General features: G+C 40.4%; 1 protein-coding gene across 5 annotated transcripts in view; it reads left to right on the top strand.

The window, feature by feature from the left end:
* Window positions 1-13070: 13070 nt before the first annotated feature.
* Window positions 13071-17900, top strand: part of 4921528I07Rik (RIKEN cDNA 4921528I07 gene) — a 79370-nt gene continuing 74540 nt past the window's right edge. For 3 of the 5 annotated variants that reach the window (XM_035096924.1, XM_035096926.1, XM_035096925.1), the window contains exons 1-3: window positions 13075-13204; window positions 15486-15556; window positions 16396-16420. Coding sequence is in view for 2 of the 5 variants with exons in the window: in XM_035096923.1 (XP_034952814.1) it covers window positions 13180-13204; window positions 15486-15556; window positions 16396-16420 (121 nt within the window). In the remaining 3 variants the exon portion in view is untranslated. Of the gene's footprint in view, window positions 13205-15485; window positions 15557-16395; window positions 16421-17900 lie in introns of all 5 variants that reach the window. The other 2 variants (XM_035096923.1, NM_001384245.1) reach the window with 2 other exon arrangements.

Here is a 17900-nt window from a genome sequence, read left to right as displayed (position 1 = left end):
CAGCTGTCCACCTAGAGGCCACGGAGGCAAAGACTGCAAAGACAGGTCTTGTCAGGGGAGGAACCCTAATCATATCTGGAGGCTGTTGGAATTTCTGTTTGCATCATGTCACAGCGTCCTTCCTTCTCGTCACTTATGTGCGTGGGCGGTCTGTGAAAGCCAAAGTTCGGTCCATGAAGGAGGAAAATGTCTTAGAGCAACACACCACTTCCTCTTCCTCTTCTCATTCAGTTTAAAAGTCAAAAATGAGAGGATGTGGAGAAACAAGATCCCTGTAAGTGGCTGGGAACTAGAGGCCCTTCAAAGTCACTCTGGCAGTAGTACACTTAAGAAGTAGATAGACCAGGTTGAGAAGAGAAAAAGTTAGCTCTTTTCATCAAGTTATAATTTCTGATAGAAAACAATCCGGCTTTAAACCCAACTCAGTACGTACTTCATTTTAAGTATTCATTTATTTTTTTCTTTGTATTTGCCTGAGAGTATGTATATGTATCTCGTGCATGAATACCCACAGAACTGAGAAGAGGGTGTCGGATCCCTTAGAACATGAGTAACAGGCATCCTGGTGCAGGTGCTGGGACTAAACCTGGGATCCCCTGAAACAGCAGCAAGTGTTCTTAATTCCTGAGTTACTCACCTCTCTAGTCCTTAAAACATTTTCTTATATCACATACATTATTCATTATCTGGGTTAGAAATCATGGGAAACACTAGGAGTACTGACATAAGAGTCATAGTGCCTTGTCTCCGTTGTAGACAAATCCTTCTTCCTGTTTATTGTGGCTTTGGCTTGAACTTGAAAAACGAAGCCAACGAGACTGACTTTAGATGCGTGGGGTGAAACTAAAGATGACCTAAATACTGCTCCTGTTACTGTGTCTGTGAGATATAGGTGCTTCATGATGCTCCTCTTCATTCTGCCATGAAGGAATGAGGATTTGGCTTCTCAGTTACCCCCAGACCCAGTGAGTACAGAACTTCCAGAGTCCACAATTTGAAGTTAAGAGAAAATATATCATTTTGTTGAGCTTTGATAAGCAACTCTGAGAGCTTAGTGGAGATTATGAAATCAGTGGTTAAGGCAACATTGAAACTTTGAATTGCATCTTAAGTCCCCTCACCTAAGTATGTAGCAGTGAAAGCAGCTGCTGAATGCATGGAGATGAGGAGCTATGTTTGCCTGAAGAGTCAGTGGTGGAGAAATGGAAATAATTCACATCCTTGGAAATAGCAACTGTTTCCTCTTCCCGTTTCCTTCTTCATACATGCAACGACTTTGATTCTTTGCATCAGCATCTTATGAGCAATGGCAAACACAGAAGAGTAATTCATTTACGACTTGTATTTATGAACCATTACTATAAAGTTGAGAAGGGAGGGAGAGAGGCTGCTCAGAGTGCTATGAAATAGAAACTTGTGGTAGATGTGGAGATGTGGAAACACACAACAGTTATTGATTCAAAGCTAGCCAACCTGTCTTAAACCTACCACCAACTGCATTAGAGGCCACAGGTCCCACTGCCTGTTTCCATTCAGTGATAGCAAGGCAGGACTCTGAAGCCACACTCCCATACAAGCCAATGTCCTCAGAAGGAAACCAGTTATACAAGTTTCTGCAACATGTAGATTATATAAACCTGCTTTCTGAGTGCTTTCCAACCCCATTTCCCCCCACTTCTCTTCCTCACAAGGGTCTGTCCTGAGTTACTCTCTTGCAGCTTGCCAGTTTCTTGTGGCTCCCTCCCTCCTGCCCTCCCCTTGGCTCTTCTTCTCATATCTACTTAACACAGAGTTTTCTTTTTGGAGTTTCCATACAGAACAGACAGCTCATGGTTCTAGAGCCACCGCAGTTCTCTAATATCTTACCGTGCAAAAGTCCTCTATGACTATTTCTGTTAGCTCACAGATCACAAGGCCAGAACTCCTTTCTGGCCTCTAATGGTATTTGAGCATCCTAGGAACCACCACAATGATAGGACGATGGTTTTTCCCCATCCAGTCCTGTGATGCTCAGAATTACTGACAAAATAATCAAAGAATGTGGAGTAAGAATTTCAACAGTCTTCTGTGGTCAGGGGTACCTTTTCCATATCTTCTTCTCGTTCTACCTATTGCCTTAAGTCTGGACCCAGGAAAACAAATAGCTGGTCTTTGTTGAATAGTTGAAATACACTAAAGTCAAAACTAGGTCCAACTATATTTTGGTTTTATATTTCCGAAATATTTGTCCAAAAAGGAGCTACCTCTAATTAAAAAAAATCTTGGCCTTACTTCATTTATTTTGGAGAGTTTACGAATAATTATATTTTAAAGATAGATGAAAGAGAAAAAGAAATATACCATATACATACCACCATTAAAAATTATATATCAATAAAGTGCAAAAGGTCTGGGGCCGAATAGTACCCAGAGGGCAATGTGGATAAGAAGCAAGAAGCTGACCAGAAAGCATGGCTGAAGACATGGAAAATATCCCCCACTATGACTGCAGCAGTGGCCATGAATCTTCATTTCTGGATAAGTTGATATGTAGAATTTTGTATAAAATAGAACCTATATCAATACACTCTGAGCAGGTCCACCATAATATGTGGGAACTGAAAATCATGTTTATTATATCACTTTATAATTGCACACCAAAGAACAATGTACCAGAACTATGTTGTGTACTAGATAGATAGATAGACCACCAACACCAATACCAACAAAAAAAAAATCTTACAAATTTTTCTCAGTCCAGAAAAAAACTATAGTTATTATACATACTATACTATAGTCCAAGGATTTGCTGAATGAAATAATTAGAAGAGGTCCCTCTAGAAGGTTCAAATATAGAGATACTTCCTGAACGACGAACTATGATGGTCCTAGACTGAGGCCATGTAACTGTTCTGAAGCTCTGAGTTGTGTCCATTGTAAATTAGGTGGGGCAGCCTGATTGGAGAGAGAGATGATGGGAGAAGAATTGCCAATGTTTCCATATTTTAAAAGTCCTTTGGTCTAGGGTCTGGGATTTATCATAGCATGCTTGCCTGGGGTCAATCTCAGCAGCACAAATACAGAATGAAAATGACTGTGGCCTGACAAGCCTTTCTTTGTGGTTATTTTATCCAGAGGTTTCTAGTGTAGAAGCATGGCAGCCTAGCCAAGACTCAAGGAGCTGCTGTGACTGCCATGAGAACAAGAATAATTTGTGTTGTGTAATAACGAATTAATAACGAATTAATTTTTTATTAGTGTGTAAATTCTTGTGTATTTTCATTGCACTTGCAAAAGTACTCCTATGTTCAGTTATGTATCCTTATAATAATCCACTCTCTCAATACTCAAGGTTTAAAATAGTAATTGTGTGTGCATGTGTCCCTGACATTTGACAGGATTCAATAGTGCTAACTGCTGTTTGTTCCTTAATGTCTAGGATTTGACTGAAATGACTCAAAACAGTTTGAGCTCTTTTTTATTCTGAACAAGAAGAAGCAATAGATGTAGAAAACAAGAGAAGAGAAAGAACTCCAAGACTGAAAGAACTCCATCCCGTATCCAGAGTGATGCAAGCTGCAGCACAACATAAGTAACTTTCAAGAGAAACTACTGAGGTCAACTTCTCTTTTCCCCAAAGGACTAGTCTGAAAATTTTCTGGGCTTTCTGTTGCTTCCTTGGAGGTGGCATAGCATTGGGGGTTTGTGTGAGGAGGCTCTCACCCTGCTTGGCTCTTTCACTCTTCTGATTTTAGCATAACTACTTCCCTATTCTGAAGCCCTAAACAATGGAAATTGACTGTTGAGAAGAATAACCTTTACTTATATAAAACGAGGACATGACCACTCCAAAATGTAGTTGAGAAGTTTTCAACTGTAGATTCAAGGGAAGAGTACAACCAGAGGTATCTGGAAGAGTCCAAAGCAGGAAGAAAAAAGTAATAGACTAAACAGGATCAGTAGACAGAACTGGACCATAGGGGGAGGGGAATTGAGAAAAAAAAAAAGCAAAGACAAGAGAGGACCAAGGGAGGGAACCAAGAACCAAGAGAGCAAAAAGAGAGTGCGTGGATGAAATGGCAGGGCTATATAGTAGTGAGAAGCTGGGGAGAGGGAAGCCCATGAGCTGGAGAAGTTTAGGGTAAGGGGTGGGAAGTTTAGGGTAATGAGCTGAGAATCATGGGGTGAGCCATGAACTCTGTAACAAATACTTGCAATGCTGAGAGAGGCTGGAGGCCAGAATGGTTTTTGGTATGCTAATGGTTAGCCATTTGTCCTCAGTTTCTTTTGGATCTGACATATTAACATAGATGGAACACAAAAAAGTGAGACGAATAAGCAATAAGGGCATCTATGACCTCTTTCAGTCTTGTGGGGGTCAGGCTTCATGGTCAGAAACATTCACTGGAGACAAACCAATTCTCCCAGTATCCTGTTTGTTTGTTTGTTTTTGTTTTGCTTTAAAAAAACAACAAAATGTAGAGGCTCACTGTGACAAGGTTCCTAGTAGAAGGTACATTTCTCAAGAAGGAGACTAAGCTCTAAGTTATCCTATGACCCAAATACAAGCAGTTCCCCTAATTTCCTTCCTATATTCAGGAGAAGGCTCCAGAGGATTCCAGAGAGACCCAACTAGGTGTGAACACAGTGGATGGATGGATGGATGGATGGATGGATGGATGGATGGATGGAGGATGGATAGATGGATGGATGAATAGATACCCAACAAAGCAGAGAAGTGCCAAACAACCTGATTAATGGGTAGTCTAAGGATAGAGAGGCACTAGGAGATGAAAGGAGAAAGGATGGAACAGAAATCAAGGAACAGAAAGCCAGGGGAGAGATTATCATTAAGGATAGTCCATGAATGCTACAGTGTCAGGACTCATTCAGGAAGAAGTTAAAAACCAGCAGGTGATCTTTCTGAGATGTGTCCACCTTGGATTATAATTCAGGATAGATTTGCTCTGGTAGGTAAAGCCCAGGAGAAATCCATTTTAGGAAAGATTTTTGCTATTGGTATGGTTTTCCTGTTATTATTAAATATATATAACAATCACTAGGTATTATCCCACCTTTTTGAGCAGATCTCTGCAGAAAAACAAAGATGTACTGTCTTATAGTGATGCTATATAGACAGATGATTTCATAATCCTTAATGATGATCTTATAAGAATTCCTAAAATTATATTAGTAATTATTAAGCTCTTTAATAGTGGGACTGCTATTAGGTTCTCTCTGATAATCAAAACTGCATTGAGAACTCTGCCAGTCTTTAGTGTCACTAATTGCTTCTGAGATAGCAAGCAGGCATCTACTACTCAGAGCATGTTCCAAAAGGTTGTAAAACCATTAATCGAAAGTCATAAAAAGGGAACTAATGATTTACTATAGATGCTAGGGCAGAAGATAAAATATTGACTGGCTTTATCTATACAAAACTTTAGTAATACCTTGGTCACAAAAGTTGTGGTTTTTAGCTCTCCATGAACTTGCAAAGTTGGTGACAAGTGATGTATGATGTAGCCAGATAATATTTCCTAATGGATATGCATGTAAACATTCTGTGTTGTGAACTTCGTGCCCAATTTATGATTTGAATTTACGTGTAGAGTTGTGATGAAATGTTTACCTTGTGATCATGTATTCTGAAAGATGTATAAGTGCTGAGGACAAAGAGAGGGGAGCATTCTCTTTACCCCCCCTTCTTAGCATTCTCCTTGTCCCACTTTTCTTAGCATTATTCTTATCTCTTTTTCTTAGCTCTCCTTATCCTGTTTATTCTTAGATTCCCTTATCCCCTTTTCCTTAGAGATCCCTATTCCCCTTTTCTTAGAGAGCTTTCATAGGAAACTATTTAGAATTCAGAAATAAAAGCTAAAACCACTTTTCCAAAGACCCTTTCTTTATCTTCCTGAGACTTCACCTAGCAGACTGGAAGTTAGAGCTGAGCAGCTCCTACAGAGATAGAACAAAGGAGCCTTTACTAAATCCCCTGCCTTTAGGCTAAAGGTGTTAATTGCCTAAACCAGCTGCTTTTAACCCTCAGAAAGAGCAAGAAAGTTTTAAGGACTTTTTAGAAGCTATCAAGAGCATTTAGTTTAGTTAGAGAGCTAGACTGTCTGGAGACCATCAGTCTTTAAAGCCACACCTGAGTCCATCTCTGCATCTCATTTAACTTGCTCCAGGTCAAGAGGCTCCCAGCACTACAGTATTTGAGTTCAACATATGATGATGTTTTAATTAATTCTTTATTGAGTCCTCCTATACACTTGTGCATGTACATATGGTGAGAAAGGTTTTTCTTTATTTTTTGTCCATATACCCTTTTTAATTATTTAATTTTCCATACAATATAGTTGATAATATTCTTTTCTTTTTCCCACCTACTCCCAGATCCTCCCCACCCAACTTCATGTTCTGTTTCTCTCTAAATGATAACAAAACTAAACAAGCAAAATATAATAAGCCAAAAACAAAACAAAACAAAACAAAAACCAAACCAAACCAAGAAAACTTACAGTCCCCCTCTCCTACTCTTTGTGGGGTCTTTGATTTGAACCTGTACAGGTCCAGTGCATGCTGTTGCAGTCTCTGTGAGTTTATATATATATCAGTCTTTCATATCCACTTTTTACTCACAGTCAACTAACTTCCTATTATCAGTGAAGAGGAGCACAAAATCTGAAAAGGCTTCACCTGCCCCACCTGGGGATTCATCTCACATCCAGTCACCAAACCCAGACAATATTGTGGATGCCAATAAGTGCTTGCTGACAGGAGCTGTGTCCTGAGAGGCTCTGCCAGTGACTGACAAATACAGAGGTTGATGCTCTCAGCCAACCACTGGACTGAGCACAGTGCCCCCAATGGAGGAGCTAGAGAAAGGACCCAAGGAGCTGAAGGGGTTTGCAGCCCCATAGGAGGAACAACAATATGAACCTACCAGTTGTCCCCAGAGGTCCCAGGAACTAAACCACAAAAGCAAACAGTACACATGGAGGGACCCATGGCTCCAGTCACATATGTAGCAGAGGATGGCCTAGTCGGTCATCAATGGGAGGAGAGGCCCTTGGTCCTGTGAGGACTCTATGCCCCAGTAGGGGAATGCCAGGGCCAGGAAGCAGGAGTGGGTGGGTTGGTGAACAGGACCAGGAAAGGGGATAACATTTGAAATGCAAACAAAGGAACTATCTAATAAATACAAAAACAAAATTTATAAAACCTCTATTCAGGCCATTCAGCAATGTAGATTTCCTTTTCCTGTTCTGTGAGGAATGCCATTGCCATTTTGATGAGGATTTCTTTAAATATGTAGATTGCTTTCAGTGACATAGGAATATACACAATATTCTGCCTATTAAAGAATAAGAGGTATTTCTGTCTTCTCGTGTCTTCCTCAATTTCTTTTTTCAGTTTCTTACATTTTCATTGTAGAGATCTTTTATCTCCATGGGTAAGCTCATTCACAACAATTTTTTAAACAATTTTTTATTAGATATTTTCTTCATTTACATTTCAAATGCTATCCCAAAAGTCCCCTATATATTCCCCCCACTCCTGCTCCCCGGTCCTGCTGCCAACTTTAGCTCCTTGGGTACTTTCTCTAGCTCCTCCATTGGGGGCCCTGTGTACCATCCAGTAGATGACTGTGAGCATCCACTTCCGTATTTGCCAGGCACTGGCATAGCCTCACAAGAGAGAGCTATAGCAGGGTCCTGTGAGCAAATTCTTGCTTGCATATGCAATAGTGTTAGTGTCTGCTAACATTATTATGGTATGGATCTCCAGGTGGGGCAGTCTCTGGATAGTCCTTCCTTCTGTCTCAGCTCCAAACTTTATTCACAACAATTAAAAAAATCTATAATGAGCCAGGCGTGGTGGTGCACACCTTTAATCCCAGCACTCGGGAGGCAGAGGCAGGAGGATTTCTTTTTTTTTTTTTTTTTCCATTTTTTATTAGGTATTTAACTCATTTACATTTCCAATGCTATACCAAAAGTCCCCCATATCCACCCACCCCCACTCCCCTGCCCACCCACTCCCCCTTTTTGGCCCTGGTATTCCCCTGTACTGGGGCATATAAAGTTTGCAAGTCCAATGGGCCTCTCTTTCCAGTGATGGCCGACTAGGCCATCTTTTGATATATATGCAGCTAGAGTCAAGAGCTCCGGGGTACTGGTTAGCTCATAATGTTGTTCCACCTATAGGGTTGCAGATCCCTTTAGCTCCTTGGCTACTTTCTCTAGCTCCTCCATTGGGAGCCCTATGATCCATCCATTAGCTGACTGTGAGCATCCACTTCTGTGTTTGCTGGGCCCCGGCATAGTCTCACAAGAGACAGCTACATCTGGGTCCTTTCAATAAAATCTTGCTAGTGTATGCAATGGTGTCAGCGTTTGGATGCTGATTATGGGGTGGATCCCTGGCTATGGCAGTCTCTACATGGTCCATCCTTTCATCTCAGCTCCAAACTCCGTCTCTGTAACTCCTTCCATGGGTGTTTTGTTCCCAAATCTAAGGAGGGGCATAGTGTCCACACTTCAGTCTTCATTCTCCTTGAGTTTCATGTGTTTAGCAACTTATATCTTATATCTTGGGTATCCTAGGTTTGGGGCTAATATCCACTTATCAGTGAATACATATTGTGTGAGTTTCTTTGTGAATGTGTTACCTCACTCAGGATGATGCCCTCCAGGTCCATCCATTTGGCTAGGAATTTCATAAATTCATTCTTTTTAATAGCTGAGTAGTACTCCATTGTGTAGATGTACCACATTTTCTGTATCCATTCCTCTGTTGAGGGGCATCTAGGTTCTTTCCAGCTTCTGGCTATTATAAATAAGGCTGCTATGAACATAGTGGAGCATGTGTCCTTCTTACCTGTTGGGGCATCTTCTGGATATATGCCCAGGAGAGGTATTGCTGGATCCTCCGGTAGTACTATGTCCAGTTTTCTGAGGAACCGCCAGACTGATTTCCATAGTGGTTGTACAAGCCTGCAATCCCACCAACAATGGAGGAGTGTTCCTCTTTCTCCACATCCTCGCCAGCATCTGCTGTCATCTGAATTTTTGATCTTAGCCATTCTGACTGGTGTGAGGTGGAATCTCAGGGTTGTTTTGATTTGCATTTCCCTGATGATTAAGGATGTTGAACATTTTTTCAAGTGCTTCTCTGCCATTCGGTATTCCTCAGGTGAGAATTCTTTGTTCAGTTCTGAGCCCCATTTTTTAATGGGGTTATTTGATTTTCTGAAGTCCACCTTCTTGAGTTCTTTATATATGTTGGATATTAGTCCCCTATCTGATTTAGGATAGGTAAAGATCCTTTCCCAATCTGTTGGTGGTCTTTTTGTCTTATTGACGGTGTCTTTTGCCTTGCAGAAACTTTGGAGTTTCATTAGGTCCCATTTGTCGATTCTCGATCTTACAGCACAAGCCATTGCTGTTCTGTTCAGGAATTTTTCCCCTGTGGCAGGCGGATTTCTGAGTTCGAGGCCAGCCTGGTCTACAAAGTGAGCTCCAGGACAGCCAGGGCTATACAGAGTAACCCTGTCTCGAAAAAAAACCAAAAAAAAAAAAAAAAAAAAAATCTATAATGAGTGGGATTTCCCCCAACTTCGTTTCCACTGAGTTTGCAACTGATATATAGAAAAGATGCTTTTTTTGTATGGTGATTTTTATATCCTGCTACTCTGCTGAGAGTGTTTGTACTTTGCTGGTGGAATCCTTGAATCTAGTAATCTGCCTTTTTTCCCCTTCCTATTTGTATCCCCTTTAATTCTCAGAGTCCTTCCAGTAAATTCTTTTGTCACTGCTGAATAACCAGATCAAACCAAATTTAACAGATTCAAATTCAGTGCTATTGGAGGAATAAGCTTTGTCTCCACTGAGAAAAGTCTTGAAAGACGGAACAACAGTGAAGAAACCACTGCTCCTTGTGGAACATCGTGATGAGAGGTGCAATGTGCTGGCTAAGTTGACAGTGTTTTCTCCATCCAATCCCCTTGCTCTCTTCTGTTGGTGGATAAACCAGACTGCACCTTGAATTGCAATTCTGTATGGCCTGGGTATTACTTCCCTTAGAATTCCTTCTTATTCCTATGCTCGCAACATAAGAAAACAAATCCTTTCTCTTTTAGCCTCACTGCTGAGACGTCTTCATTAGCAAGATAGTTTATAATTCATCTCATGTTTAAAAAAGAAATAATCCCCCTTGATTCGTACCCTCCTGTAGCTTCACCACAGTCTAATACTTGTCCCAAGAATTTACTATATTATTAAATCCTTATGCTCCCATTTTCTTTAAATTCAGTCTGAAGGTTTTATATCCACCTATTACTAAAATTCTTCTCAGGATGATGTGGTTGGTCAACAGAGGAGTGAGAGGAAAAAGGAAAGTTGATAACTGCCCATTCTCGGGGCATAATCTTGGGGTGATGGGCGAGTAACAAATCAGGAGCTGACACGCCATATCAGGTGCTGAAATGCCATGGCTGAGGGCTATATAAGCGACTCCATTTTCTGGGGTCGGGGTCTTCCTGAGAAGTAAGCAATAAAGCTTTGCTGCAGAAGATTCCGGTTGTCTTGAGTGTGCTCTTGCTGGCGGGTACAAAAGCTCGGGATACTTTTACTCTTGTCAGGACAGTTATCCATAAAACCTTTGGGAGGCATTTATCTATCTAGTCAAGGGTAACTTCCGAAGGAAAGCCCCCTCCTTTGTCATCTCAGGCACCAACCCTAGTTGTAGGTAGATTTAATAGCCATATGTCTCTACCATTAGAAAATCTTGGGGGGTTTCCAGAACCCTTTCTTCCCACCTCTCATTTGTCATGCCACTTTAGGTATCACATATTTTTTTTTCCATTTTTTATTAGGTATTTCGCTCATTTACATTTGCAATGCTATACCAAAAGTCCCCCATAGCCACCCACCCCCTCTCCCCTACCCACCCACTCCCCTTTTATGGCCCTGGCGTTCCCCTGTACTGGGGCATATAAAGTTTGCGTGTCCAATGGGCCTCTCTTTCCAGTGATGGCCGACTAGGCCATCTTTTGATGCATATGCAGCTAGAGTCAAGAGCTCCGGGGTACTGGTTAGTTCATAATGTTGTTCCACCTATAGGGTTGCAGATCCCTTTAGCTTCTTTGGTACTTTCTCTAGCTCCTTCATTGGGGGCCATGTGATCCATCCAATAGCCGACTGTGAGCATCCACTTCTATGTTTGCTAGGCCCAGGCATACTCTGACAAGAGACAGCTATATCAGGGTCCTTTCAGCATAATCTTGCTAGGGTATCACATATTTTTAAGGAGCAGGGGTTGGACATAAAGCAGAAGTCATAAACACTTAGCCAAGCCTCCCACTGAGGGGACATTTCTATCCTTAGAACTGAGTTTCACTTGCAGATCTTAGTTTATATGTGAAGTATTAATAACGAGTGGTAATTCTATCATTTCATTGTGACTATTCTATTCTGCCACCCCTGGAAACTATAGAGGAAGGAGGAAGTGTAAGGGCTCAAGGCAATGGTTCCCAGTGCTCAGAGCATCTACTTCTCTAACCATCCTGGCATGTATGAAATATGAAGAGATGCTTGTGTTACTCCCTTTGGCACTGAACAGCTTAGACAGAGGATGCCAAGAATCTCATGCTGGGAGAAGGAACAAGCTAAGACCCTTGGGCAAACCATAAGGAGGACTAATTTTCTGGCACGTACAATCTATCATATCACTTATCAGGAGAGACTGAAGCTCAGAAGGAGGAAATAACTTGACCAGCATTGCCCAGCTATAGATACTTCTTGACTTTGTTAAAAACTAAACCTCATAGGATTCTGAGGATGGTCTTGGTGGAGGAGTCAATAGACCTTTGTTTCTCTTCCCAATGTACCACCACATCCAACATCAACAGGCTTTCATAGGGTGCCATCTTGTGGTGGTCAGTGGGAATGCAGAAGAGAAGCCCGGGCAACCTTCATGGAAACCTGTCCAGTGGGGTTGAAGCTGGAAAAATAAAAAAATTTAAAAAGAATTTATTACTCTTTCTCTTCTGCTTTTCAGTATTCACTGTGTGCTGACGTTTGGTCTGTTGCTATGCACTGTAGTGATCAATGCTGGTCCACAAGATCTGGCTGCCGCAATGAGGAGATCCTTGGTCAAGAGGAAATCATCGCATATACCAAGTGATGCTATGGAAACTTGCTCCTTAGTTTAAAGCGATTAGTTAAATAAACAGGTTGACAGCTCGTAACTGGGCAGAAGAGAGGTAGGCAAGGCTTCAGGTGCGGGGCTCGGGGTCTGAGGCAGAGAATACCAGGAGAGAAAAGAGAAGAGGAAGGAAGAAGATGCAGGGGTAGGTGGAAAGTGAGAACATGGCAATGAGGGCCAGACATTTGGAAAGGAGTGGGCCATGAGAAACATGGCAAGTTGTCCCTGAGGATCATTGACTGGAAAGTAGACTGACTAGCATAAAGGGTGGATATCTGCTCAGCTCTAGTGCTTTTATGGCTTATTATAAATTTAAAAGTTTTGTGTCTTTATTTGGGAGGTAAATGATCAAAAGTGGGATAGAAACATCCAATTAATCTTTCTACATTAATTATGTCTTTAATTGAACTATTAAGGACAGATAGACACATGGTTAGGGGCTGTCTTAGTTACTTTTCTATTTTTTTTTTTTTTGTGATAAAACACCATGACCAAGTCAACTTGTTAAAGAAAATATTTAACTTAGAATTTTAAGTTTCAGGGAGTTAGAATCCATGACCATCATAGCAGGGAGCAAGGCAGCAGACAGGCAAAAATTCACTGGAGCAGTAGCTGACAGCTCACATTTTGATGTGTGAGAGAGTGATCAAAAAAGACCTTTGTGAAGTAGGCATTTTAACATGGTTCTTTAGAACCATGTAAGCAGATGAGAGAAAACTAACTTTGTAGTTGGTTGTTCTTAGATCAAGAACATTGGCATTTATGATAACCCACACTGTCGTCCTGACCTTGTATGAGCAGACTTGCCTAAGTAGCAGATGTTGGCTGTCATGGTATGATTATGAGTTCACTATGCAAGCTCTGTGACTTATGGCTGACCTGTACCTAGTTATGTTCAGGCCTGAGTGCTGAGTGCCAGTATACTTTGAGATTTCCTCAGAGTACACGTCTATAACTACAGAGCGATAGTAGTGTTGGAATCTGAGTATAATGGGTAACTGTTGTGATACCAGAGGTATGATATTGCTAGCCATTTAGTGCTTTTGCTTCAAATAGACTGGTTAATATTTCTCAAAATATTTTGTGTAAATACTTATAACTGCTGTATTATTAGAATTATGTCTTATTTTATTTAATTTTTGAGACAGAGTTTCTCTGTGTAGCGCTGCCTATCCTGGAACTCACTCTGTAGACCAGGCTGGCATCAAACTCAGAAATCTGCCTGCCTCTGCCTCCCAAGTGCTGGGATTAAAGGCATGCACCATCACGCCTGGCTCTAGAATTATGTTTTATTATATATTATATTTTAGTCTACAAAATATTTTGACTTTAGAATTTAATGTGTTTGTATGTACGTATGTGTCTATATATGTTTGTATTTCCTCCCTCAAGATTGTGCTTCACAGACATAACACTATATCATAGACATACCAAGAAATAACTAAGGTTCTCTGTTTTGAAATTATTAACCTCAGAAAAAAGGAGTGGCTTCACAGTGGTGGGGATAAATTATGATATAAATCTCCCACTATAATGTGTGCCTATTTTCATTTTTAACAAACATTTCGTGTCATTTTCTTATTAGGTATATTTATTCACTAAAATGTAGGTATGTCTTTTCCACATATGTGAAGGTTTAGAGTGTGTACCTACTCCATATTGAATAATTTAAATCCATAATTTATGATTTATCCTGAATTGTAGACATCACAAATAGGTAACATTGTGACCCACATCTCTTTGGAGTGAGGTATCACCCAATAAGTTGATTATTTTGTTCTGAATGACTGATCACTATTTCAACAAATGAAGTAGAGAATAGATGAATTAGACTGGTGAACTAACTAGAGAGTCAGGAACTATTTACAGTAATCCGTGAGCATAGTGTTCGTATATGGTGAACAAAAAGAATAGTATGCAGAGGTAATCGTTCTTCTGTGCGTGTAGAAACATGGTGCTGAAAAGATGTATTAACCCTTCCTGCTGTTTTCACGTGTGATGTGGTTTATTTATCCTGACACTGCTTCAGAGAGCTATAGCTTTCTTGATGAATTGGGCAAAACCTAAATATAAAGAGGTTCATATTTGTGAAAAGCTAATTAACCAAGATGGTAGGTTTCCAGTGTACACGTCAGGATGTCTCAAGTCTGTAGAAGTCCTAGGCATTATCTACTTTATGACATCAAATCCATGGTCACTTTATCACAGGACACCACTGTCACATTTCAACCTAGGCATTGCAAGGAAGTACCAGCCCTTCTCGTCAGCTCACAGATGCGTAGGACTGGGATCCTTATCCTCACACCTGGCCTAAAGCCAACTACAAATAGAGAGATCTTTAATTGATATCTGGTGGAAATACAAATGTTACCCTCAAAAGTGCAGAGACCTTGTGAGCCACAACCTGGGAGAGTGACACAAGTACTCAGAATATCTACCCAGTTTTTAGAGCCCCCATTACCCTTGGAGCAACTCTCACATAGAGCTGAGTTAGAGGACTTGAATGGCCAGCAGGATCCAGATACTCCTCTTCCTTATCACTGTTCTTTTTAATCTGGATGCTACAAAGCACATGAGAATAAAAGGAGAAACAAGGCACAGGGTACTTATTATTGTTTTCCAGAAGTCAATAAATTATTGCATGTCAAAGGATGAATGGATCAATATAGTTACACCATGTCCCTTATACTAAATTCACTTCCCCAGGAAAATGTATGTGTTAAAAAGCTAAAATTCTGTGTTTATGATGAATGTAGAATCAGAATGTGTCAACTGATGGAGGTTGAAATATGCTTGTGAGATGTGATGAAGAGATTCTTCAGTCCTTTTGGGTTTCAAAATGCTTAAAGGGAATGATGATCATATGTGGTTTCATCGTGACATTTATTTTAATGAGGAGAATGAGATGTCTTGATAGTATAGGTGCTTGTCATTGCACCTGATATTCTGTCTCTAACCCCAGAACCCCAAATAATATTAGGCATAACTAGATACCAACAGTTGCCCTTGGATGTGCTCCCTCCCAAACTGAATACACGCACTAGGTAGTTACATATTAAACCATAGACCCTTATGTTGCTTTATATTCCTGTCCTCTAGAAAGCAAAAGGAAAAAAAGGGAAAAAAAGCTTTTTAGTTTTCTAGTCTTTGCCTATACTCACCATCAGGAAAGACAGCCCAGTAGTAGCCTAACTGAATCTAATCACATGTACTGCCTCAGTACACTTTTATCGATGTCAAAATGCTTGTGTAAATAAGTGGTGCCATGAGCTGACAGTGACTTTCTGTCCCTCTAGTCCTACCTCAAGAATGTACTAACACACCCTTCTCAACTGATGACCGTCCTCGGACAAAATCCTCACTGACCGTAAGAAGCCCTCTTCCTTTATATAAGAGAAAATTACTTTAATGATTCCCGCATGTGTTTATGACTATAGCACACTTGAAAAAGTAAAGTTGATTAAGTGTTTCATGTATTAAATATTTTATTTAGGAGGAAAAGGAAATGTAATTATATCAGATCGGGATTTATTAGAACTGTATCAGGTAGTGACTTTGAGTCAGGGCAGACTGTCTTCTGGACAATAATATTCTGCCTTCAATACCAGTATGTAAATTTCACTCAGAAGGTGGCAGGCATATCATTCATGTAGACTTGAATGTTTACATAAGCGTTTACTCCTTTTATGGCTTCTAGAGCCTGTGGTTTAGGTTGAATCTGATTATGTTCCCCAAAGATGGATGTAGAGGAAGCATCATATGTCCTAGCATGGCATGTTCAGGTGCCAAGAACTTAAGACATAAGGATGCATGCAAATGATTGGCGTGCATCCCAAAAGGGGATGGTATCACTAAATAGGTGTTAGCTTCACCATATTGTCATGTAACTCAGCTAACCTTCAGTAGAAGCCAACGCATAAGGTTGCCTGATGTGGCACTTAGTCAGTAAATATGGGAAACACTCTAGTTTTTGTCACAAAGTAGGCATCTTGAGGTATTCTGTGTCAGTATCACATAATATACTAATACGGAACATTTCCCCTGAGTCTCTAATAGTCAGTAAGAGTCAGTAGATTAGTAAGAGATTAGATTAGCTCGACAAACTTGGTACAATTATGTCCCGTCAAGAGGTGAACCAAAGCGTGGTACAAACAGGATTCATCATCATCTAAGTCTCGTAAGTGTTTTCTTTCCTGTGTGTTACAGGTGGGCTCCAGAAAACGCCGGAACAGTATGTATCCTGCAGTCGCTGAAGACATGTGTTAGATATGAATTGTGTTAATACTGATTGTCTTTTGTCTGGTTGCACCACAGTGAGCAAATCAACTTGTATTGATTGAAAAATCAGATGTTTGTTCTTAAAAAAAGTGATGCCTGAAGTGAGAAATTGTAGCCCTGTGTGTACAGCTGTGACCTCTTTAGTTTGTTGTTTTGTTCACGAGGCTGCCTCTAAACCTATCTTATCTACACAGATATCCAAGTTACTCAACTCAATCTACAGAGAAAAAGTTTTGAAAAAAAGTCAGAATAGACAATTTACTTATGTGTTTAAAGTTTGCCACAGCCACATGTGGTAGGTTGATTTGCATTTTTCTAGGCAGAGGAATAAACCAAGATTCAGAGTAAGTGACAGAGATCTTTAGATATGCAGTGCAGCATTAGATTTAACACAACAGAGGGCGTAAACAATAAAAACAGGGAAGACTTTCCAGTTTTCTAGCATCAGCCTGTAATAACTCAAAGCTACAGGAATCCCAAAGACTGCTGGGACTACCACAGTGCTCAGAAGACCTGGGCAGTGTAATTCACCTGCCTACAGACATGAACAAGGATGAAAGAAAAGCCCATGTTTTTGTGCAGATTACTGACTCTGTGCTCCATTGAAACTGGCTACATGTATATGAACGGAGGTCATGCTAGGCTTGGTTGGTTCCTTCTAGTAAAACCTGGCGAAAAGCTTTAAAGGATTGACAATATTTAGCATGAACACAAAGAACAAAACAGCTAAGGCAAAGCATTCACTAAGAACTCTAGTCACCACCTAGATACTGATCTTTGCTATCCAATTTTTAAAAAAATATATAGGATATTTTGTTTTGGTTTTATTTGTTTGTTTTTCGTTTTGAGACAGGGTTACTGTGTATCCATGACTCTCTTGAAACTAGCTATTCCTCTGTCTCTCCCTCTCTCTCTCTCCATCTCTCTCTCTTTATGGCCTGGAACTCACATAGTTCCATCTGCCTCTGACTACAGGAGTAAACTACCACTTCCATGGAATACACATACAAAAGGGAGGTACATTCTATGCTCCAAGAGACTTTCCTCTCAGTAGTGGTCAGTCTCCACATTTTAAGTGTGAATACTGAGAAGATATATTCAGCAGCGAACCACATGACTCAATATCATTATTTCAAGTGTTTTCTGCATAGTTCATCTATAGTGTTAGCACTTTGCTACACTGTGGTTTGATTAAGGGAAACTAATGTGAGAATATGAAGTAGCCCAGTTGTGTCATTGTCAGATCAGGCCTAGGATGTCCAGGACCCAAAGTCTGTATCCTAGTTCTACATAAAATGTTCTCAGGATAGCTTCATCCTATTAATACTTATCCTAGAGAAGTGAAGGAAGGAGAAACACAAGTTCAAGTTCATTCTTTTCTGTAGACTGAATTACATGCTAGACTAGAATAGACACTTTTCCCAAAAAAAAAT

Source organism: Mus musculus, chromosome 9 (genome assembly GCF_000001635.26).
Source record: "Mus musculus strain C57BL/6J chromosome 9, GRCm38.p6 C57BL/6J".
NCBI lineage: Eukaryota > Metazoa > Chordata > Mammalia > Rodentia > Muridae > Mus > Mus musculus.
This window is presented reverse-complemented; position numbering and strand designations above follow the sequence as displayed.